General features: G+C 41.6%; 1 protein-coding gene across 1 annotated transcript in view; it reads left to right on the top strand.

The window, feature by feature from the left end:
* UGGT2 (UDP-glucose glycoprotein glucosyltransferase 2) overlaps positions 1 to 27,250 on the top strand; it is a 218,606-nt gene that overhangs the window by 45,469 nt on the left and 145,887 nt on the right. Inside the window, exons 9-11 of the mRNA XM_069970680.1 lie at positions 14,302 to 14,401; positions 23,687 to 23,747; positions 26,992 to 27,083. Of these exons, the coding sequence (XP_069826781.1) occupies positions 14,302 to 14,401; positions 23,687 to 23,747; positions 26,992 to 27,083 (253 nt within the window). The remainder of the gene's footprint in view (positions 1 to 14,301; positions 14,402 to 23,686; positions 23,748 to 26,991; positions 27,084 to 27,250) is intronic.

Here is a 27,250-nt window from a genome sequence, read left to right as displayed (position 1 = left end):
GTAAATAACTTCCATTATTTCAATACCACAGCCGTTGTTTTAAAATAACAGCAAATATTTGCCATTAAATGACGGCCATCCACTCAATTACAACATTGTGTGAACAGAGCCTTTCTGTGTTTTCAATCCACTCCTTGTTTTGGTTGCTATACAGCCTCAAACATACAGCCTCAAATATACGTAGTGTGAACCTAGCCTTAAGGTGCGTTCACACATACAGTACAGGATCCACAGCAGATTTGATGCTGTGTTCAGTTGTTTAGTCAAAGAAAGAGGAAAAGAAAGCGCTACATGTCAGCACACCTCAGATTTAAGCAAAACCATAATTTTATTAAAGCACAGAAAAAAATGTTAAAAACACTTAAAAACATACAAACATATAGCACAACAAAAATAAGATGCGCCATCATATCTGTCCTTGGCAGTAACCCCCAGCTGCCTCTATCCCTGATAAGGGAGAAAAAGGAATACTCTTGTATGATAGAAATATAGGTGCAGATAAGTAGAAAATACAAATATTAATGCATTACATACTGCTACCTAGTACTATATGCAGTTATTCCTGGTGCATCATCATAGAAAAAGATATATAACAAGACTTATAACCTGCACCATGGAACATGTACGTACGGACAAAGAAGGAGAACTAGCACAACACATTGAGTCACATTGCACCATGAAATCTTGCAGAGCACCAAGCGCCATGTAGTTTCTTGCCCTATACAGTAGATCACTTCTCAGACTCTTTCTTTCAAGACCTTTTCTTTGTTTTAGCTATCTGTTCCTGAGGTATGTCATTGAAATTTTATGGGAATTATACTTTATTAGGCTTTTCTGGCAATGTTGTTTGTCAATCCCTGTTGACTTTAATGGCTCTTACTACTAGAATTGTCAATTTTAGTGTATACAAAACATCCCCCTAAGTGTCTTGGAAGATAAAATGCACGTGTCCCCAAAGTACATTGCAGGCTAATGTTGCTATAGTAACCACATATTTTCTCAATTACAAAACAGTGATCTTTAGTGCTAGAGAAAGCAAGCATTTTTCCCTTTTCTTAAAACCGTAGACAATGCTCAGGAGGCAAAGTTGTAACATTATGTGAGTTAAACTGTCATTAGCTTGTAGAGGAATAAATCTGCTGCGTGTGTCATCTTACATTTATGTTGATGTCTCACATGTTGGGATCCTTCTAGACAGATTTGCAGCCCTTTACAGAAGCAAACCAGCGCTGATCAGCGCTTTTGGCAATCATTTGGAGGCGCGATTAAATGTGTGGCCGGGGCACACAAACATTCACTCGTCCATTGCTGTAGGCTGCACATCTCCTGTTTACACAGTGAGCTGTGCGTCTGATAACAATAAATCTTATGGCCACAAAAACCAAATCAGACATTTAAAACCCCTTTATAAAACCCTCTCTAATGATATTTATTAAAAGTGGGGGCCAGGGTGGATCAGTGCACTGGGGGAGGTAGTTACCAAATCGCCTCATTAGCATAAGCAATAAACTGCTAATCTCCCAAGAAAGGCGCTGAGGATGAAGGTAAGACTCCTTACCTTCAACCTCAGCACCCCAAGCTCCATAAGGACATATTAGCAGGTTTAATTATTCTAACTCCCATTAAAGGATTTTCTATGACTTTGTGATTGATTGCCTATTTTGAGAATAAGCTATAAAGATCTGCTCTTTGAGGTGATATCACCTCGCATGCCCGCTGATCAGCTGTTTTGCAGAGCTGCTTTGTCCAGATGTACACTGTGAAAGAGGCCAGAAGCACACAGCTCTGCTCTGTGTGTAGTGACTGTGCCAGGCTGCTGCAGCGCCATGAACAGAACCATGTACCTCCAGCTCCATTCACTATGCACAACCAGTTCTATTCACTGTGTACCTCCAGATTTATCTATTTTATCAGAGAACAATGCCTCTTACTCCTTTTTATCAGGCTACCTTGCTGCTCAATCCCTCTCAGAGATTCATCAGTTGCTTACCCTGAAGCACCGCTGACATTATTTTTACAAGACAGATTAGCAGCTTACTAAGGGATCAAGATACATGCTACCAGGGGCGTAACTAGGATTCATGGGGCACCATAGCAAAAAAACTGTAAGGGCCCCCCTGCCCTAAGCACAACAAAAAGCAATAAAATCTCTTGTGGCCAGAGTCAGAATCCTGCCTGCAGCCACAAGAGTGACTGGCATGGAAGAGGGCCAATGGCTGCTTGCTCTGTCAGTCCACATGTTTGAACTATATGGGCCCATTAGAAGCCCTTGTGATTAAATACATAGGTGCAGGAGCAGCCTACCTTCAGCTTAACCCCATTATGTACTGCAGTGTGTAAGTGACCCAAAGTTCAGAAGACAATAAGATATCTGCTTTACTGCTGGTGCACTGATAACCCCTGACCACTGCACGGAGCTCTGCACGTTTTCCTACTTGATTGCAGCAGGTGAAGAACAGAGGTCAGGGGTTATAAGAGCACTGAAGCAGAGATCTCTTTGTCTTCTGCATGTTAACTCTTTTTTTGTGTTGCAGCATGTAAGTGAACACTAGGTCACTTACACACTGGAGTACATAAGGGGTTAAGCAGAAGGACACAGGGTGGCTCTTACCTTCTCCCCCGGGCCCCCCTGCTGCACAGGCCCCATAGCAGCTGCCTACCCTGCCTCTATGATAGCTACGCCACTGCATGCTACCCATAAAACTCTAATACAAATGGAGAGACTGCAAAATGCTACATCAGCTTAAGCTGAGTATTACATTTGATTTCACCCCAGGGCTCAGGTCACAGCTTAGACTACTCAGTACTGATCTATTATGTTCTCTATACTGCTGCTTCTTACAGTCTTCATGGAAAAGCAAGATCCTCTCTTTACTTGTACAGTGTAGAGCCAAAAACAAATGAAGAGACTGCATAATGCAGGAATACATCAGCTTACGCTGAGCATTAAATCTCACTCCAGAGCTTAAAGGAGTATTCCGCTGAAACATAACTTTTCATATGTTGCTGCCCATGGTGAGACTAACAATTCATTGTATACTTGTTCTTTTTCTCTAAGTTTTGAGCTGCTGCTTTCTTCAGAGAACACAAAAAACTGTGTAAGATTTTTCTTCATCTCCCCCTCCTTCCCCCTCCCTTTTGAGACTGCTGATGTAAGTATGTCCCTGTCTGCAACTTTGTAATGAGGGGAGAATTAATCGCAGTGAGTTCAGTTGACCTCAGTTTATCCCTCCCAGGAGAGAAAAGCTCACAACAGTTTTTTTTTTCTTCAGCAGAAAGCAGCATTTCTAAACTGGGAGAAGGAGACTGAATGGATAATAATTATGGAATTAATTGTTAGCCTCACCGTGGGTAGCAACTCATGAAGACTGCTCAGTACTGTTCTATTATGTCCTCTATGCTGCTGCTTCATATGGTTTACATGAAAAAAACAAGATCCTCTCTTCTTTGCATGTGCAGTAGAGTGGGAACCGTGATAGATTTTGGGCTGGGCATATTAGTTTAAGGGCACCTGAAAATTACAGATGAAACATGCAAATCTGATGAAAAGGGCCATAGATAAGTTATTGGCTAGAAATAGTGCCAATGTATAACCACATTGCAGCTTCTTCTGAAACAATAAGTACACTTTAAGAGAAGGAATTTGTATTGCTGGCATTGTGGGCTGTCATGTTGGCCTTCATCTGCAATGTATAAATGTTTTCTTGCAGTCCAAGTAAGTGCTGAACATGACAGACATGTAGGGGTAGTCAAAGAGAATGAGAGAGGAGGGAAGTATCTCCTCCTATTTGTGTTCTAGCTTGGTTACCAGTTGACCTAAAACCACTCTCTATAGTGTACAGTAACTTGTTTTGACCACAGGCAGCAGTGGTTACCTTCCCAGATACCTTTTCTTCCATGGCCAATTACCTTGATGTATTTATACAAATGATTAGAGAGCAGTAAGGTAACATAGTTAATATATACTAGTATTTCATTATATAAGGAAAAGAAAATATAGATATTAAAAGCCAAACTAACCGGTAATTCCATTATCTCCCACTGCTGTTGGTCTCAATACAAGGAATGTGTCAGCCAGCCAAAATAGTCCCCAGACAACCTTTAATGCTGTATATTAGGCCCAAACAAGATCTCAGAAATTCCAGTATATCTTAATAGTAGTAGTGCGCTTAGAATTTTTTGCAGAAATCAGCCTCTATCTAGATCTACCTCAACAAGCTTCTCTTCTTTTCCTGGCCCACAGGAAACATCAAAGTGATTGTGAGCGCTGCTATCAGCTCAGCACTATCCAGCCTTTAAAGGATAATGGCATCCTGGATCTATCGCATGACCGATACCAATGGTTCTTTACAGACCAAACTGGCTTTTATTGGACCACCTATTAATTTTTGCCAAGGTGTCCAGTATTTTGACAGAAAAAATAGAAATTTTTATTTATTTCTTTTAACTCTGCCCCATTGTTTGCAGACATCTGAATTCTACTTGTTAGATATTGTAAATGTTGTATTGATTTGTATGAGCTGAAGTACAGCCACAGATGTTGGAGTAAAGCACAATTACCTTCAAACTTCTTACCGAAGAATATTAGGTCCTTGAAATAATCTTGTACTCTCTGGACATTAGCACTTCTATTAGCAGGTGTAAAGGACATGTGAATCCTTAAATCCCAACCTTTATAGAAAGATATTTAGCACAATGTTCTTGAACATTTGGAATCATTTTCTCCTAAAGTCTTATTAATCATCCGGAATAAAATTGAAGCTGTTGGACTTCATTCATGTTGGTTCTGCCTGTGACCTTTTGTTTTGTGGGGAAAAACTTTAATGTAGTTCCCAGTTTTCTTACTAGGTATTTTATCCGTATAAAGAGTATACATACATTGGGAGTATAATGCCATGTCCCCACTATGTTTTTTGTTAACTGTATAGCTCAAAAGAACACACCCCACAATGGCTGCATGTTTCTCATTTTATTCTGCAGAGTTCATTGGGAAAATGGGGCTTTGTGCACATAAAGTTTCAAAGCAGTTACACAAATGCTTAGTAGTTGGAAACAATGGAGGTTGATGGTTGCAGGTCTCATTTGGTGGTACATTGTACTTGAACATTGTGAAACCTACCTACTATTTCTACTTTTGAGTGACAAACACTTGTGGCTGGGGCCAGGGCAGCCATCAGGAATTTTGGGGCCCCATACAGCTGAAGTGTCTGGGCCCCCCATTAACAAAAACAAATCTGAGGCATATATTTGATTGAGGTCACTGGAGCGGTGTTCAGAGGCAGATGCCACTGGAAGATTGGGTTGCTTTAGACATGTCCCATGCCAGCTGATTTCCATGCACAAGCCCTATTATTTAAAAAAAAAAAAAACACGGTAACCCAATCTCCCAAGAGCATATACATCTGCACACCACCCTGAAGACGTCAAGTTTGTAAAAGGTACCCTCTAATGGGGTAGTGCGGCGCTAAACATTTATTCACTAAATAACACACATTACAAAGTTATACAACATTGTAATGTATGTTATGTATGTGAATGGCCCCCTTCCCCATGTTCCCCCCACCCACACTAGACCCGGAAGTGTGGTGCATTATACTCACCGCATCTCGTGTCGACCCCCGGCCGCAATCTTGGGTTGAACACGTCATCTTCAGGAGGCCGGCCTTGGAATGATAATTGGAGGAAGGATGGAGCAGTCAGGCCAGCCTCCTAAAGATTATGCGATCGAGCCAAGATGGCGGCCGGGGGTCCACAGTGATTCGGTGATGCACCACACTTCCGAGTCTAGCGTTGGTGGGGGAACACGGGGAAGGGGGGCATTCACATACATAGCATACATTACAATGTTGTATAACTTTGTAATGTGTGTTATTTAGTGAATAAATGTTTAGCACTGCACTACTTAAGGCTGTGCTGAATGTTCATATGTTTGGGATCGGCGAGAGAGATAGCAATCATCTAGACAGTTACTTATGATGTATGACCACCTTTAAAAAATATATATATAGGGAGAGATTTATCAAACTGGTGTAAAGTTAACCTGGCTCAGTTGCCCCTAGCAACCAATCAGATTCCACTTTTTATTCCTCACAGACTCTTTGGAAAATGATTGCTAGAGGCAACTGAGAAAATTCAACGGCCCTGATTTATGCAGAAAATAGGTTGTACTTGAATGAATGGAATCCCGGCTGGAGCGTATATACACAGTATACACTCCAGCCGGGGTTCCAACCGGCCGCACAAAAAACTGACATGTCACATTTTCTGCGACCACTATTCATCGAATAGCGGCCGCACAGGCAGGCTCTGCCCGTATACTCCATTGTGTGAAGCCGTGAATTGGGATGTGGGTGTACACTGATGCGCCCGCATTCGAATTCACCAGAAATTAAGATCATCCGGCCAATACTGCACTACTGGCCGGGATGATCTTCAGTAACACTGGGCGTTCTGTGAGCCAGCTGGGTCACAGAATGGCCGGTGTTATACCATGTGTGAGCATGGCCTAACACTGATCCTGTTTTCATGTGCACTCTTTGTATAACACACTCCTTTGCTCCTCCTTGTGTATAAACATACAACCATCATACACACACACACACAGTGTCGGACTGGCTACTTGGGGCCCACCAGGGAAAATGATCCTGGGGGCCCACCAATGAAGAACCATTGGTGCTGACCCAATTCTATGCTGATTGATCCGTGTCCACAACTAGTCAAACTACAACTCTCAGAATGCCCTACACTTATGAAGCTCTCAGGGTATACTGGAAGTTGTAGTTCCAGAGAGGAGAATCCTTTAACAACTGAAGATCCATCAATAAATCTACAGCACCAGATATTAGGGGATTTTCTATTCAGATATACTACAACTCCCACCATATCCTGAGGACTGTGTGCTGTCAGTAAATGCTGGGAGTTGTAGTGTTTGCAGCTGTTGTAGTAGGAGGATCCTGGGTGCATTGTACACTGGATGCTGAGTGGGAGACCAGAATACACAGAATAGCTCTGTGGTGGCTGAGTGTATGGAAGTGACCCCAGCACTAATCGCACTAATAGGGGATAGAACAAAAAAAAATTACACACACACACACATATTTTACATATATATAATCTTGTTGCTATATTATGACCATACAGTCACACTGTTACTGACCAAATAAAAAAAAAAGACCAATGTTATTACCAATGTACTACTCCAATACAGCAATGTAGTGCTGGCCTATACAAGCATATATGTATCCTGTTTGTAGGCTGCATGGTACATATATGCTTGTATAGGCCAGCACTACATTGCTGTATGTACATATATATATATATATATATATATATATATATATATATATATATATAGGCCAGCACTACATTGCTGTATGTATATATATATATATATATATATATATATATGTGTATATATATATATATAGGCCAGCACTACATTTCTGTATGTACCTGTATATACACACCCTGCAGAGTCAGTCACACATACACATATATACCCTCTGCACCCCACACACATTATGCCTGTATACACACCCTGCAGGGTCAGTCATACATACACATATATACACTGCACCCCCACACCCTATACCTATATACACACCCTGCAGGGTCAGTCACACATACACATATATACACTGCACCCCCACACCCTACACCTATATACACACCCTGCAGGGTCAGTCACATGCACACATATATACCCTCTGCACCCACACACATTATACCTATATACACACCCTGCAGAGTCAGTCACACATACACATATTTACCCTCTGCACCCACACACATACCTATATACACACCCTGCAGAGTCAGTCACATACACATATATACCCTCTGCACCCCACACACATTATGCCTGTATACACACCCTGCAGAGTCAGTCATACATACACATATATACACTGCACCCCCACACCTTATACCTATATACACACTGCAGGGTCAGTCACATACACACATATATACACTGCACCCCCACACATTATACCTATATACACACTGCAGTCAGTCATACATACACATATATACACTGCACCCCACAACTTATACCTATATACACACTGCAGTCAGTCACATTCACATATATACACTGCACCCCCACAACATATACCTATATACACACGCTGCAGATTCAGTCACATACACATATATACACTGCACCCCCACACCTTATACCTATATACACACACTGCAGATTCAGTCACATACACATATATACACTGCACCCCCACACCTTATACCTATATACACATGCTGCAGATTCAGTCACATACACATATATACACTGCACCCCCACACCTTATACCTATATACACACGCTGCAGATTCAGTCACATACACATATATACACTGCACCCCCACAACTTATACCTATATACACACGCTGCAGATTCAGTCACATACACATATATACACTGCACCCCCACACCTTATACCTATATACTCACTCTGCAGATTCAGTCACATACACATATATACACTGCACCCCCACACCTTATACCTATATACACACTGCAGGGTCAGTCACATACACACATATATACACTGCACCCCCACACATTATACCTATATACACACACCCTGCAGGGTCAGTCACACATACACATATATACACTGCACCCCCACACCTTATACCTATATACACACTGCAGTCAGTCATACATACACATATATACACTGCACCCCACAACTTATACCTATATACACACTGCAGTCAGTCACATTCACATATATACACTGCACCCCCACAACATATACCTATATACACACGCTGCAGATTCAGTCACATACACATATATACACTGCACCCCCACACCTTATACCTATATACACACGCTGCAGATTCAGTCACATACACATATATACACTGCACCCCCACACCTTATACCTATATACACACGCTGCAGATTCAGTCACATACACATATATACACTGCACCCCCACACCTTATACCTATATACACACGCTGCAGATTCAGTCACATACACATATATACACTGCACCCCCACACCTTATACCTATATACACACGCTGCAGATTCAGTCACATACACATATATACACTGCACCCCCACACCTTATACCTATATACACACGCTGCAGATTCAGTCACATACACATATATATATATATATATATATATATATATATATACACTGCACCCCCACACCTTATACCTATATGCACACGCTGCAGATTCAGTCACATACACATATATACACTGCACCCCCACAACTTATACCTATATACACACGCTGCAGATTCAGTCACATACACATATATACACTGCACCCCCACACCTTATACCTATATACTCACTCTGCAGATTCAGTCACATACACATATATACACTGCACCCCCACACCTTATACCTATATACACACTGCAGAGTCAGTCACATACACATATATACACTGCACCCCCACACCTTATACCTATATACTCACTGCAGATTCAGTCACACAAGCACACATATATACACTGCACCCCCACACCTTATACCTATATACACACGCTGCAGATTCAGTCACATACACATATATATACACTGCACCCCCACACCTTATACCTATATACACACGCTGCAGACTCCGTCACACATATACACACTGCACCCCCACACACTATTATATCTATATACAAACACTGCACCCCACACACTGTATCTATATACACACACTGCACCCCACACACTATTATATCCATATACACACACTGCACCCCACACACTATTATATCCATATACACACACACTGCACCCCACACACTATTATATCTATATACAAACACTGCACCCCACACACTATATCCATATACACACACTGCACCCCACACACTATTATATCCATATACACACACTGCACCCCACACACACTGCACCCCACACACTATTATATCCATATACACACACTGCACCCCACACACACTGCACCCCACACACTATTATATCCATATACACACACTGCACCACCCACACACTGCACCCCACACACTATTATATCCATATACACACACTGCACCCCACACACACTGCACCCCACACACTATTATATCCATATACACACACTGCACCACCCACACACTGCACCCCACACACTATTATATCCATATACACACACTGCACCCCACACACACTGCACCCCACACACTATTATATCCATATACACACACTGCACCCCACACACACTGCACCCCACACACACTGCACCCCACACACTATTATATCCATATACACACACTGCACCCCCCACACACTGCACCCCACACACTATTATATCCATATACACACACTGCACCCCCCACACACTGCACCCCACACACTATTATATCTATATACACACACACTGCACCCCACACACTATATCCATATACACACACTGCACCCCACACACACTGCACCCCACACACTATTATATCCATATACACACACTGCACCCCACACACTATTATATCCATATACACACACTGCACCCCCCACACACTGCACCCCACACACTATTATATCCATATACACACACTGCACCCCCCACACACTGCACCCCACACACTATTATATCTATATACACACACACTGCACCCCACACACTATTATATCTATATACACACACTGCACCCCACACACTATATCCATATACACACACTGCACCCCACACACACTGCACCCCACACACTATTATATCCATATACACACACTGCACCCCACACACTATTATATCCATATACACACACTGCACCCCACACACACTGCACCCCACACACTATATCCATATACACACACTGCACCCCACACACTATTATATCCATATACACACACTGCACCCCCCACACACTGCACCCCACACACTATTATATCCATATACACACACTGCACCCCACACACTATTATATCCATATACACACACTGCACCCCACACACTGCACCCCACACACTATTATATCCATATACACACACTGCACCCCACACACACTGCACCCCACACACTATTATATCCATATACACACACTGCACCCCCCACACACTGCACCACACACACTATTATATCCATATACACACACTGCACCCCACACACTATTATATCCATATACACACACTGCACCCCCCACACACTGCACCCCACACACTTATATCCATATACACACACTGCACCCCCCACACACTGCACCCCACACACTATTATATCCATATACACACACTGCACCCCCCCCCACACTATTATATCCATATACACACACTGCGGAGTCAGTCACACATCACACATACAGTATAGTCACCCTGCACCTCCAGTCAGACCTCCCATTACCACCATACCTGTGCTTTTTCTCTTCAGAGCCCAGGACAGCAGAGGAGGGAGGGGGAGCTGACTGACCTCTGCCTGACTCTTCAGGAGCCACATCTGACCTCCTGGGCGCTGCTGATAAGATCTTCTTTCCCTTTAGTCGGAGCAGGAGGCTGGTGAGGAGAAGAGCAGCCAGAGCTCCTTACAGAGCTGCAGCCTCCTGCTCCTGCACATCCCGACAACAGCATCTATGGCAGGGTGAGGAGAACCAGCGTGCAGGGGCCCACTGAGGGCCCTAGGAGAGCTGCCCACGGATCTGCCTGTATCAGGGGGCCCTGGAACTTGCTGTCATCTGGCTGGGAAACATCACCCAGGGCCCAGTCAGATGACAGCAGCACACACCTAACGCTGCTCTGCAGGGGCCCACATACAGGCAGGAAGGGGGAGGGGCCCACCGGGGAAACCCCCGGCTCCCCGGTGGCCCAGTCCGAGCCTGCACACACAACACACATACAAATGTATACATTACATACATCATATACACCCAACACATGCTGTATACATTACATACATCATATACACCCAACACATACTGTATACATTACATACATCATATACACCCAACACATGCTGTATACATTACATACATCACATACACCCAACACATGCTGTATACATTACAGCCACACTTTACACAGATATAAGCACACACACACTAGGGCTGGGCGATATTGGCCTAAATCAATATCGCAGTTTATCATATATGTAGCTGCGGTAACGATAATTGGACGATAGCTATGACATGCCCCCTTTGTAAGCCACACCCCTTTGTACAAGCCACACCCACTTTTTCATGCCAAACTGGGGATACTTTGTTTCAATAAAGTTAAAAAAAGTACAGTAACTAAATGAGCAGCAACCCAAACTATGTACACACTACAGGACGTGTACATACGGGTATACAGCTATGTGCACACCACAGGACGTGTATCTACAGCTCTACAGCATACAGCTATGGACAGATCTATCCATCTCCTATCTATCTATCATCCATCTCCTATCTATCTATCTATCTATCTATAGATTCACTTCGTCCTTACTGTATATTCACCTCCTATCTCTATCTCTCTCTCCTATCTCTATATATATATATCTCTATATCTCCTATATATCTCCTATCTATCTATCTATCCAAAAAGGAGCAGCACACTAATTGAATGAAAAAACAAGTAGATTTATTCACAAACCATGTGAAAAACAGCAACGTTTCTGACCACAACCATGGTTTTTTGGCTTGAGAAAAGACCACGGTTGTGGTCAGAAACGTTGCTGCTTTTCACATGCGTTGCTGACTGTTAGTAACTGCCGTGACATTCGTGCCGGCAGTGACTTTTGTGCCGCTCTGACACACGGGGCAGCTTGGGGGGGCGCTGGGACAGTGGGTAGCGGCTCCGCTGTGCCGTGTCGTGCGGGTGCTGTGGAAGGAGCGGGGTCGATGAGAGTGGCAGGAGCGGGGCCGATGAGAGTGGCAGGATGAAACAGGCTGAGCCGGGCAGGGGCACTGTGTTGTTTCGGGCGGGTGATGCGGGGCGCTCTGACACGCGCTGAGACGGGCGGGTGGGGGCTCCGCTGCGTTGTTCCGGTTCGGTGGGTGCTGGGACAGGCTGAGACGGCCGGGCCGCTCTGACACGCCGGGTGGGGGGGTTAGGGGGCGGCAGGGGCGCTCAGAAACACAGTGCCAGTCTCCTATGTGCTGTCTGTGCGTCCCTGCAACCTTCTCCTTCAACCTGTGCAGCTCAGGGCTCAGAGGGTGAGATAGAGAAAATACCGCAGATACCGTCCTGGCAAAGTTGAGGTCGGTTAACCGACGCCAGTGATGGTATCGGTATTTTCACGGTATACCGCCCAGCCCTAACACACACGCACAAGTATACACCAGTATACCTACTGTGAACAGCAGGAAGCTACAGGGGTCCATGAGGTCTCAGCTTCAGCTTTTCTCCTCACAGCTGGCTCTGGGCCCCTCCCCCTCCTCCTCTCTTGTCCCGGCATCGTAGAGAGCAGGAAGCCGCAGAGAAAACAGTGAGGGGGAGGGGCCCGGGGGAGTGAGGAGGGGGCCCTGCTTGCATCTCCCTGTCACCCATCTTTCCTGTCTCTATATAGCACGCTTACTGTATACAGACAGGGAGCAGGCTGACAGGAAGGTGCAGTGTGCGGTACAGCTGTCAGGAGCCTCTGTGCAGGAAGGCTGGATGGGCGGGCCCCCCTGATTCCAGTTTTGGCCCAGGCCCCTGACAGCTGTACCGCCAATACTGCCCTGATGGCGGCCCTGGCTGGGGGTATGTATGTTGTCCCACAGTCTTAATATGAGTTAGGTTGTGGGTGATGGGGATGTATTACTTTATGCATTCTGTATATACACTGGAGCTATCTTGGAGGCTACTCTCTGTCACAGGCTGGCCTACTTAAGCAAATCTTTGCATCAGGTGTGTGTGTGTGTGTGGGGGGGGGACTTATGAAGTGGTTTAAACCTCTTAATTATATATCCAATGTTCTTCAGCTTGCCACAAAACCTGTAAACCAGTGATTGTTGAATTGCAGTAAACGGTAGAAATCTTGATATGTTCGAGAATGGATCACTTATAATTGTTTTTTGTTGCGCATATAGATTTCACAAGCTTTCAAGAATCACAATGTATGTATGCAACATCAAATAGGTCTGCATGCATTTGCTACTGAAATCAAAGTTGTACTTGTGTAAAATTAAAAAAGCATAATGTATTCCGGACAGTATGCTTTAGTTTTGAAGCCAAGTGGGGCCTATGTGAGTTTAATATGGGATACATTGCATGTCTCCTGTTAATTGAAAGGATGTGTCAGGATTGTTGTGAAATGCGCTCCATGGTAGCTGCTATGAGCAATCCGTTAATTGATGCACAGAACACTACAATTTTGCTAATTTTCGACAAGATTATTCAGCTGCACATTTTTTTGCTTTGTTTTTTTTCTCCTCTCCTTAGATCTTGGCTTTCAAGCAGCCTCAAAAATTTTTTCTACTCCTGTTTATGAAGCTCTGAAGGTTTTGCGAGACATGAGCCAAAATTTTCCAATAAAGGCAAGGTAAGCCAGAAGAAGCATGTTTACAGTGATTAGAATGTGGCAATGTTGGTTTATAGAAGTTACCATCAATTTATTTTTTTCACTATGTCTTTACCTTCTCAGTTTTAGACTTCATACCTTGTGAAAATTATACCTGTATCTTCTTGCAAGACAGACTAACCAGTATTTACTATTACTATAATACCATGTAATGATTAAATAAATAAATAAAAATCCTATATATCTCCTATTCCATGTCCTCCTTCATGTAATGTACAATACAAATTGTTAATACACTACACTTTGTATGTCTTTTTCCCAAGCAGGCTCTTACTATACATCTTTGTGACTCATTTAAAAAGACATTGTTTGTTGCTGTTTTCATCATTGTTCCCTTCTGTCTAAGGGTGGGTTCACACACAATGTATCTGCAGAGTATTTAACAATGCGAGTTTGCAGCAAAATTCACTGCAGATCTCTTCATTGTCCCTTTCATTACGATTACATACTCGCAGCAGAATTATGTAAGAACTATGTAAAAGGCAGTCCCCCCTGTGGACCGGTGCATACATTACCGCATCTGCACTCCGGCTTGCTTGCTAGATATAGATTTACTGGGGAGGGGTATGTGTCATGACAAGTACCTTTTTATGATTGTTTCCAAGAGGCAATTATTATCTGCAGGAATGAACTCTTCTGTCGTCATATTCTGATTAGAGATAATGGCTGTATGGATGTTTTCCTGGACTCCTTAGGGCTGCATCCAGTTGCAGCTATCCGTATTCAATTGCCGTACGATCTGGCTACAGACTTCAGTCCACGGCAGGCTTGCGTAGCAAGCTTGCTGTCAGACATTTGCTTTTTGTACAATTATTTAATAAATCAGGTGCACAATCTAAAAATTAGGAAACTTCTACAGATCCCAACATCAAAAACACTACAAATGATAGTTCTATTCAGACCACATCAGCATGTTAGGAACCCAACAGTTGTAGCTATTACAGTGCTACAAAAGCAACAGTGAGGCTCTGCAGTGCTTCTTTGTAAATGTGTACCTTAAAGAAGATATAGTTGTCTAGTATGCCGTTCAACATGGAAGTTTTCCATTTTTGGTGTTCTTGTTAAAAGGGAACTATCAACAGGTTAGACGAATCTAACCTGCTGATACCTCCCCATTGCGCACCATTCCCGTGCTGATAGCAGTGTAATCCTCAGTCCAGAGCACCGTTAAGAGCACTCCCCCACCCCCAGAGAGCTGATCCGGCCCGCCTGCTCCATTTATTATCGTTAGGAGTGTGTGGACTCTTGCAATTGGGGAGGAGAAGTGCTCCTAATGAAGCTCCGGACCGAGGATTACACTGCTAACAACAGTAGAAGGATGGTAAGAGGCATACCTTCCTTCTCTATGCCCATTAGGGGGCTATCAGCAGGTTAGATTTGTCTAACCTGCTGATGGTTCCCCTTTAAGTAATAGATTACATGGTCTCAGAATGTGCTATATGTCATTTTATTCTATTGAGAGACACTCCTTTTTTGAGGTCTTTAAGTAATAAATAGTACGTTGCTTTCCTTTCCTGGCATGTTGTATTCTGCAATTCCAATTCGCATAAGGCTAAAATATTTTAATATCTGAAAAGAGGAAATAAAGGCATTCACCCCAGTGATCATGATTCTTGATAGTACATGCTGATATGAAAGGCTGCTTCCTCTAATGATGGCTTGTTTTCTCTTGGATGAGCACAAAAATATATGCCCAAAAGATTAATTTCTAGTATCTGAAACCTACAGCAGCACTTAGCTCATCATTTCTGCTTTTTTATGCATGCCAACAAATCTGTTACCTTTCTTTCTCCACAGTGCACAGTTATTTTCCAGGTTTTTTTTGTAACAGCTGTGTCTAGTATTACTGCATTGTTCTATTCATATGCAGGAAAATACCATTATATATTAATAGTTCAGAGATTCCTGCATGTGGCTATACTAATTGTGTTTGTTTGTTTTTTTTGTAATTGTGGGAGATTTTCTATGATATATTCTCTTCCAGCATCCAATAACCTTCCCACAATGCAACTGCAGGGTGCTGATCAGTTATCAAGGCCTCTGTGACAGCCATCATTCTGCTCCTCCTACACCCTGCAAAATATATTTTTTATATTTGACAGGGTGTAGTGGGAGCAGAATGATGGCTGCTACGGTGGCCTTGACACCTGATCAGCACCCTTCTGTTGCATTGTGGGAAGGTTATTGGACGCTGGAAGTGAATCACACATTTCTAACCACCTAGATGGGCAGCTGCCAGTGACCGCAGCATTAGCCAAGTTGATTGACCCATACACTATCAGTGTAGCACAACATTGTCAGCATCCTGCTGCTATGTGTTTGGTAGTGGCTACATGCATAAAGGGGTTGTCTGGGGACTGTTTTTCTATGAACGTGTACCCAGGAAGGGTTGAAAACACAAATACACATGCACTTCCGTATAGTTTGTTGCTCGACCACCATTCTCACTGCTCCGAACTTGGTAGTCATCTGAAGACAAGCGGTCGCTCAGTAAGTGACTAGCCGAGGTAGGACACTAGAGACACACATTGTCTTAGTAGGTCACTTCTGAGTCACTGATAATGCATAAAATGACTTCATTTAATATCCAGGTATGTTACTTAACCCCTTGAGGACCAAGCACAAAATGACCCAGTGGACCAGACCAATTTTTATTTTTGTGTTTTTTGTTTTTTCCTCCTCCTCCCCTTCTAAGAGCTCTAGCACTTTTTTTTATTTTTCTATCTACAAGGCCATGTAAGGGCTTGTTTACAGAAGTAGTTGTAGTTTGTAATGGTGCCTTTCATTCTACCATAACATGTATGATGGAACCCCAAAATTATTATTTATGAAGATATAAATTGGTGAAATTGGAAAAAAGAATGCAATAGGGTAATGTTTGGGGTGTTCCTATTATTCTATAGGTCAGTCTGAACACAACCATATGCAGGTTTAGACAGATTCTGTAATGTTGTATATTTTTTTTATGAAATCCTTTTTTTTTGCAATTATTAATAAAATGGGCCTATTGTGACTCTTCTAACAGTTTTAGTTTTTCACCTACGAGGCTGTATGAGGTGTAATTTTTTTGCGCCATGATCTCTACTTTTTATGAATACTATATTTGCATAGCTCAGATGTTTTGAATACTTTTTATTACATTTTTTTTATATAAATTGTAAGAAAAAAATTGGTAATCCTGGCACTTTTTTCCTTTTTGTTTATGTCGCTCGCCAAGCGGGATAGTGATTGTTATATTTTAATAGTTCAGACATTTACAAATGCTAAGGTATATTATATGTTTATTTTTATATGCTTTATTTATATTATGGGATAGGGGGTGATTTTAACTTATATTGGCGGAGGGTCTTTGGTGTATTTTTAAAAACATATTAACTTTTTTAACACGTTTTAAGTCCCCCTGGGGGACTTTTACATGCAATCATTAGATTGCGTACACTGATCACTGCTATGCCATAGGCATAGCATTGATCAGTGTTATAGGCGCTCTGCTCATTGAGCCTGCCTGTGGCAGACTCAGTGAGCAGAGCGCTAATCGGACTGCACAGAGGAAGGTAAGAGTTACACTGCAGGGGTCCCGATTGGTAAGTGACAGGATCTGCTCCTGTCACTTACACTTAAACACTGAGGCGTTTAAGGGGTTAATGACAGGCTGCAGCGCGATCGATGCAGCCTGTCATTAACGTTGAGGGCTCGGCTTCTAATTGCAGCCGGCCTCCAACTGATATAAAGCACGCTCCGCTGCGGAGAGCGCTTCATAACCCAGGACGTACCTGTACGCATAGGGTTGTCTGGTGACAGGTGGTCAGGGCATACAGTTACGTCCTAGGTCGTCTAGGGGTTAAATATTGTGCTGTAAAGTAAAGAAACTATTTAATCTCTGCTCAGTACATGTATATTTTGCACTTCAAGATAGGCAATCAAACTTCATTGAAATCTATTATTGGGGGGTGGTTTAGAGCTATTGTTACAATTGGATTCATTAGGATGCATATTGTAGGCATTATTAATTCTAATTTGTAATGTACCTTTCCTTAATATATTGCCCAATACATTTACATTTAGATACAATGGTATTTGTTCACTTTTTAGATCCCTTAGCTTGTTTGCTTGTTTGATAAAGCCAGTAGAATGACCCTGGCGTTTCATTCAGTCAAAATTGAGAATTTTATGACCTGTGTCCTTGCTGCTTTTGCAAACAATAATTCTGTGTATAATCTGTCTCCTCCTTTCTTTACAGCTTCATATTCCTCATGGTTAAATATTTTTGTAGGCCAATAAATGTAAATGTACTCAGTAAAACCATTTGCGATGACATTTTGGTTCTTTCAATTTACTGCATTTGACCTTAATTGTCTTTTCTGCTGTCTCTCGTTCATTGGAGATTTAGGATGAGTGTTTTATAGCATTTAGCATGTCTCCTTTGTCACCCTGTATAGATGTACATATTGTAATGCAGAGCAAATTCCTGGCTCATTGGCATCTCTGCATCGGCAGCTAGAGAACCATTTAAACCTTGATCGGAACAAGAACATAATACTGTAGATGGATAGAATATTGTTAGTGTACTTATTGCAGTCAGTTTACAGTCCTGCTTTAGGAAATGTTTTCTATCTCATTTTAAAAGAGCATAGGGTGATAATACTTATACTGGCAGTAAATGAAATTTCCACAAATAATTGAATTTATGATTAAAGTTCTTTGAGATGAGTCCTTGGTTTTATTATATAATATTATTGCATACATGATTGGTGTAGATTAAACATAAGCTACCATTGAATAAAATATAGATTGTACCTTATCAAGTGGCAACTTATTGGGCATTGAACTATACTTGAAGGACCCCATAGATTGCAGTTACAGATATGTGTGTTGAGGTTGTCTTGACAGGATTGTTTTACAGGATTTTGTAAGAAATGCAAGATTTCAGCTGTCACTTACAGCCCTTGTGAAGCCTGATAAAGGCCACATGTAACAACTTGAATTGCATTTGTGAATAAATCCCTTAAAAGGACCTATGTTGTGTGAGTGCTGTCGCAGTCCACACCCTGTCTGAATGTTGACAGGCACCTTTATATCTAGACATCTTGATCTTCCTGATGCATGAGGATGACGCAACTGCTAGGCCTGTCCACTAGCCCATTATTTATTCTTTTGCAAGGTGCTTTCATAGGAAAAGGGAAATACAGTGGTACCTTGGTTTATGAGTAACTTGATTGAGAGTGTTTTGCAAGAAGAGCTCAGAGTTTTTCAAAATTGTAACTTTGTTTAAGAGTATTGCTTTGATTTAAGAGCTCTCTATACTGGGTGGGAGGGGGAGCGGGGGAGGGGCATGGTCTGCATAGCGTTGTCTACAGCCCTGTACTCTGACCCAGGAAGTCTCCCTCACCTTTAAAATAATAGCAGAACCACTTCAGGCTGGGGCTGCACTTACACTCAGCTATACACACTGCTGTATAGAAAGGTTCCTGTCAAAGTCCTCCTGCAGAGCTCTGTGATTCTCACTTCCTGATTGGTCTATGCTGAACACACACCCCTTCCCCACTGCTGTCAAGTGACCACACAGACCTCTGACAGCAGCCCTGCTTCTCTATGCTAGCCGGTTGTACTACGCTCTTGGATTATGGAGACTTGCAGTTCTTTCCTGTATCTACAAACTGCTGCTGTTTTTCCTGGTTTATGCACTTACTATACATTATACTCCACATGCTGAATACTATACAGTGACCTATAATATGACATATCCAGATTTCAAAATGTTTGTTTCAATTGTTTTACCTGTTATTTAGAATAAAAAAAATCATTATTTTTGGGGTGTGGAACCTATTGTCTCAATTTTAGTAATTTCTTATAGGAAAATTTGCATTGGTTTAAAAGTGATTTGGATTACAAGCACGGTCCCAGAACGAATTATGCTCGTTATCCAAGGCACCACTGTAAATCTATCCATACACAGACAATATATTTTGATAGATCAAATGGATTTTCAATCAGTTTTAATAATTTTTTACCAGGGCTGGGATCAGAGTAAATAAGTTCACTAGTTCTGAAGGTTTTGAAAGTGCTGCAGTGATCTTGCGTACACAGTGCATGTGACGCTGCAGCCAATCACTGGCCTCAGCAGTAATGTGCCATATGTGCAGGAAGGGAACACTGTGACTAGTCTTTGGCTGCAGTTTCACATGTGCAATGTATTTAAAGTCATTACAGCACTTCAAGCTGGGTACACTGGGGTGGCGGTGAATACAACATTTAATATCTGAATGACTTTTAAGGCGTATCTATAGTATTAACAGATATATTACCCTGCTGAATTATAGCTCTGTAATAAATGACAAGTTTACGTAAACCAACCCATGTGGTATATCTGTAATATACAATGAATCTTTGATAGTATTGGTTCTTAAATGTAGAAGTGCTTGACTTTCTATATGCAATGATATACTGTGTTAAGAACAAGGAAGTATTTGCTTCCATGGAGTTAGTTGCCAACCTTTACTTGACTTTCCACCTTCAAGGTCCTTTCACAGGTATAGATTGGGAGGCCATTTGCACTCGACCACTTATGGGCTGCAGAGACTAGCAGCAAAGTAAAGTATTCCATTGTCTCTTGTACTAAACAGCAGAAAGTACATGATATGATCTGACAACGCTGCTAACAGTGCAAGTCCTGGAGGAAATGGGCACTGTGTGAACCCTAAATAGAGCAAAGTATAAGTTATTCATGCAGTCTGCCAGTTGTTACAGAATAAATATAATAAACAAACCAGACAGTCGTATTCCCTTAACCATGGAAAAAATACGCTTTTCTCTCCCTTGCACGATTGCTTTAATGATAAATAGTGACATGATGTCTGTTTCTTGATGATGTATAGTAAAATATGAGCTAGAACTATTATCAGTGGGCAGCCCCTTGTATAGCTAGTGAGCAGCAAACAATACAGCAGTAACCTTGTGGGGATTCTCAATGGTATTATTTGTAAGGTTGCACTTGTCAGCTACCTGCTTTCATTGACTTCTATAAGTAATTCTGATCTCTGAGTTGCTGTCACAAATGCAGCAGAAGCTTTCTGCCTCCTCCTCAATGTTGTACATAATTCCTGACACAATAGGGAAAATGTATCATCAAGAGTGGTACGGTGAACCATAGTACACATCCCTTTAAAAATTAAAGGAGAAGGCTAATTGCATCAGTTTTAATCATCCCTAATCGTTATTTAACCATGGGAATAAATGTTTGGCTCACGTTTTTATGTCACTTTTTTTTATTGCTTTACCTCAGTAGGGAATTAGGAGCCCTATCTGTATTATGATAGTCCATTGATCTCCACTTGCAGAAAAGACAAGCTGGATACTTCCCCTCCAGTGATAACCAAAAACGACCGCCCTAATAATAAGTGTTATAGCTGGTATACTATATAGTGGTCTATCTACATGATCTGGAGCTGAGCCTGCCTGATATATAGTAGATTCTGGCCACTGGCACTCACCAGTTGTTTGTTTCTAGATGGTATTGTCAATAACAACCATACCAATTAGGCAGTAAGGTGCTACATGTCTGCCTCAACAAAACTTGGCAGATTGTATTATTATATATTCGATGAGCTAAATGACAGTACCATTGAATACATTTGTATGAGTTGTAGTATTGCAGTGTACTGTATACGCCATCAACCAAAAATAAATTTAAAAAAATAAACTATCTTTACCCTTTAGCTTGCCCTCCTATCCAGTGCTGCCACCACTGTCTATAGTGGTAGAGCTGCTATAATGTCTCAATGCACCAAGATTAAAAGGTTACTCTGGAGGGGAAAAAAATCGACTGGTTTCAGACAGATATCTAAATTCTATTTAAAAATCTGTAGTCTTTCAGTCTTCCAGCCACTGTATGCCCTGCAGGAAGTGGTGTATTCTTTCCAGTCTGACATGGTGATCTCTGCTGCCACCTCTGTCCATGTCAGGAACTGTCTAGATCACCAAATATCTTTAGCTAACCTCTACTCTTAGGGTGGGTTCATACAGAGGAATTCTGGCGGATAAACTCAGCAGAATTCCGCAGTATGTTCGTACGCACGGCAGCGCGCCTTTCCGCTGGCTCCATAGACACCATTCTATGGGCTGGCGTATTCCGCTATCCGCCGAAAGTAGTGACATGTCACTACTTTCAGCGGATAGCGGAATACGCTGGCCCATAGAATGGTGTCTATGGAGCCGGCGGAAAGGTGCGCGGACAGCTGACGGAATTCCGCTGAGTTTATCCACGAGAATTTCATAGCGTGAATCCACCCTAATATAGGGATCTGATACTGATTTGGACAGTTCTTGACATAGACAGAGGTGGCAGCAGATATCACTGTGTCAGACTGGAAAGAATGCACCCATTCTTGTGGGACATAAAGCAGTTCATAAGTACTGGAAGTATTGGAGTTTTTGTTAAATAGAAGTAATTTACAAATTTGTATAAGGAGCTTAAGGCAAGCGTGTAAGCTGAGGCCAGTGGGTTGGCCTGTGCTCATTGGTAAGGGCATGTTTTCCAAGTGCTTTACCAGAGACCCCATCTTCTGTGCCCAGTCCCTGTAAAATTTTGTCAAAAGGGCCAGAAAATCCCTTTAAAAAATCTCCTACAGAAAAACATGTTTACATGGATATTTTTTATATTCATAATATTCTGTGTATGTTGAGATCTCTAAATGTTTTGTGATTTTGTCGAGATGTTCAAAAATTGGGATTCTTTACTGTAAGAGCAGTGAGACTATGGAAATCTCTGCCATGTGATCGTTCAAGGGGGGCCTGGAATATACCTCATGAAAAATAGTATAATACAAGTTATAGGTACTAGATTTCTGGAGGTTGAGCATTGATCCAATAACTTATTCTGATTGTCATATTTATAGTCAGGATGGTATTGCCCTTGGTATAGGGCAATTGGCATCTGCCTCTTAAGGGTTCTTTGCCTTACTCTTGATCAACTCTAGAGATGAGTGAATTTACAGTAATAACGAAGCAACTGGGAGGAGTTTCCCAGGATTGGATCCAAATTTTCCTAGCACCTGGGGAGCAACAGCACTGAGAGGCAATAAGTTAAAGGGCAGCGAGCTGTTAAGCGGATTGCAGAGATAACAAAGCACTTTTCTTCGTTATTACTGTAAATTCGTTCATCTCTAATCAAGGTTATAGGTTGAACTTTAGTTATTACAGTAACTAAATGTGATTCACACCTTTTCATTTATTTCTTCTGTTTAATAGGTCTTTAACAAGAATTGCACTTAACCAGGAGATGAGAAAAGAAATTGAGGAAAATCAGAAGGTTTGTTTCTTTTAGGGTGCGTTCACATTTACAGGATCTGCAGCAGATCTGCAGCAGATTTGATGCTGTGTTCAGTTATTTAAATGAAATCTGCTGCAGAAAATCAGCTGCAGATCCTGTAGGTGTGAACGCACCATTAAGCAGTAATTCTAAATGTATACATGTGTATTGATGGTAAATGTTCTAATAGAGCAGGGAAAAGACTAGGCAAGGATGTCTAATGATGCAATTTTTAGATCCCCAGTCAATTGACATTGTATGTATATTACTGGAGCACAATAGTCCCAGTTCACATATACTAAACATGCTGGAATCCTTAAAATGTGAAAATAACTGCAAAAAAGGGATAATTAAAAGGATTTAGGTTGGACAGAAGCTCTTATGAGGACTGTTGTCATTCTCCATTCAGCTTTCCCAAGTGTATAGCACTGCAAGTTTCTAAACCTTAGTATGTGCAGGCATTAAATTGGCATTGTCGACATAATGCCTATAGTCCATCCATCTAGCAGCAGGGGATGGAGACTCCAGCTGTGAGAAACGGAATCATTCCTATTTGAGATAATGAAAGCAGAGCACCAATATGCAGCAAAGGGAGAGGGATGACTAAGGTGTTAAAAGTTAAAAAAAAATATTATGATGATTGGATTTAGGCAAAGTAGTATTCAGGCTGCATAGTAGCCTGTGAAAATTTCCGGCCTAGCTTCCAAAAGGTTATTAGAAAAAAGAAAATAGTTTGTTGAATTTGCATTACTTATTTCTCATATTAGACAGTAGTCAAATGAGTGTTATAATGCTGGAGTTACACCAAGTATTAATAGGCTTTGTTCTACATCATTAGCTTATTTTTCTTACTATATTTCCTCCTGGGATATTAGTTGTCATATTATTAAGAAGAATATTTCTTGTGTGAGACAGTAGTTCCGATTTGCATTCTTCTATGGTTTCTCATGTCTGTATTGTGTGTGTTCCTCATCAAAATGTTGGTGTGTTCATGCTTTAAACAACTGTAATCACCCTGTCCCTAGGACTGCTCTAGGCAACATTATTTTCTGCACTTTGCAGACATCTATTGAGTACTCATGGTCACAGGTCCAATGTTTCTCTCTGAGATACTGCTTAGATGATGTTAATTGTTCTTACAAAATATTTTCGTAAATGCGGGTTTTTGCCCCCTTGTTCTTGTGTTCAGTTTCTTCAAATACCATTATCTTTAATAGTTTGGAAAATTTGTATTTTTAAATATTGGAAAAGTGGGGTAGTTTTTTAAAATATATTTTTAAAAACTATGAACTGGACTAGTCTTTCTGGCACATTCCACAAATGCTCTATTGAATTGAGTTCTGGGTAACTTGGATACTAAGATAATAACTTGTACTTTTTGACATCTTTGTTAAACCATTCCTATGCAGTTATTGCAGGGTATCACAATATTGCACATTATACTGCCGTTAGGAAGTAATACTTACTTACTTTACCATAGAGAAGTGTACAGTCATGGCCAAAAGTTTTGAGAATGACACAAATATTATATTTTCACATGATTGGCTGCCCTGTGGTTTTTATGTGTGTTTGTCAGATATTTTTATCACATACAGAAATATAATTGCAATCATATTATGAGTAACAAAAGCTTATATTGACAGTTAGAGTTAAAAGAGTTAATGCAGCAAGTCAATATTTGCAGTGTTGACCCTTCTTCTTCAGGACCTCTGCAATTCTCCCTGGCATGCTCTCAATCAACTTCTGGACCAAATTCTGACTGATAGCAGTCCATTCTTGCACAATCAATGCTTGCATTTTGTCAGAATTTGTTGCTTTTTGTTTGTCCACCCGTCTCTTGATGATTGACCACAAGTTCTCAATGGGATTAAGATCTGGGGAGTTTCAAGGCCATGGACCCAAAATCTCTATGTCTTGTTCCCTGAGCCATTTAGTTATCACCTTTGCTTTATGGCAAGGTGCTCAATCATGCTGGAAAAGGCACTGTTGATCGCCAAACTGCTCTTGAACGGTGGGGAGAAGTTGCTCTTGGAGGACATTCTGGTACCATTCTTTATTCGTGGCTGTGTTTTTAGGCAAGACTGTGAGAGAGCCGATTCCCTTGGCTGAGAAGCAACCCCACACATGAATGGCTCCAGGATGCTTTACAGTTGGCATGAGAAGAGACTGGTGGTAGCGCTCACCTCATCTTCTCTGAATAAGCTGTTTTCCAGATGTCCCAAACAATCGGAAAGGGGATTCATCAGAGAAAATGACTTTACCCCAGCCCTCAGCAGTCCACTCCCTGTACCTTTTGCAGAATATCAGTCTGTCGCTGATGTTTTTTATGGAGAGAAGTGTCTTCTTTGCTGCCCTCCTTGAGACCAGGCCTTGCTCCAAGAGTCTCCGCCTCACAGTACGTGCAGATGCACTCACACCTGCCTGCTGCCATTCCTGAGCAAGCTCTGCACTGCTGGTATCCCGATCCCGCTGCTGAAACACTTTTAGGAGACTGTCCTGGCGCTTGCTGGTCTTTCTTGGGCGCCCTGGAGCCTTTTGGCAACAATGGAATCTCTCTCCTTGAAGTTCTTGATGATGCGATAGATTGTTGACTGAGGTGCAATCTTTCTAGCTGCGATACTCTTCCCTGTTAGGCCATTTTTGTGCAGTGCAATGATGACTGCACATGTTTCTTTAGAGATAACCATGTTTAACAGAAGAGAAACCATGATGCCAAGCACCAGCCTCCTTTTAAAGTGTCCAGTGGTGTCATTCTTACTTAATCATGGCTGATCTTTAGCCCTGTCCTCATCAACACCCACACCTGTGTTAATGGAGCAATCACTGAAATGATGTAAGCTGGTCCTTTTAAGGCAGGGCTGCAATGATGTTGAAATGTGTTTTGGGGGATAAAGTTAATTTTCTAGGCAAATATTGACTTTGCAAGTAATTGCTGTTAAGCTGATGACTCTATAACATTCTGGAGTATATACAAATTGACATTTTAAAAACTGAAGCAGTAGACTTTGTAAAAACTAATATTTGTATCATTCTCAAAACTTTTGGCCATGACTGTACTTGGTCTGCAACACAATTTAATTTATTTTGTTTATGCAATGTCGGCAGATTTATTGTTGCGGCTTACCACATACAACCCAAATACTTGGGTTTACAGATTAGCCAGGAGACTTGCTAGATCTTATCTAAATGCCTTACATATATAATTTATGTTTAAGAGACCTCTTTTTCTCGTTTCTACTAAAAGCATTTATCTGACACATATGGAATCCAGCCTGGCGATGCAAGCCTATATATCAATGGTCTTCAGTTTGATCTTGATTCACAGAATTCCTTTAGGTAAGACTTTTTACTTTTGTATGCAGTTTACATGTGTATCTAGGATGTCTTATATATGTGACTCTTAGTCTAGACATGAAATCTTGCTTCCATGTGTAGTTGTGTTTAACATGTAACATATTTATTGTTATGTCAATAAACTCATTTTAAAGGGACAGTGCAGTTAC

This window comes from Dendropsophus ebraccatus, chromosome 5 (assembly GCF_027789765.1).
Source record: "Dendropsophus ebraccatus isolate aDenEbr1 chromosome 5, aDenEbr1.pat, whole genome shotgun sequence".
Classification (NCBI taxonomy): Eukaryota; Metazoa; Chordata; class Amphibia; order Anura; family Hylidae; genus Dendropsophus; species Dendropsophus ebraccatus.
The sequence above is the reverse complement of the archived record's forward strand: the minus strand, read 5'-3'. Positions and strand labels throughout refer to the sequence as shown.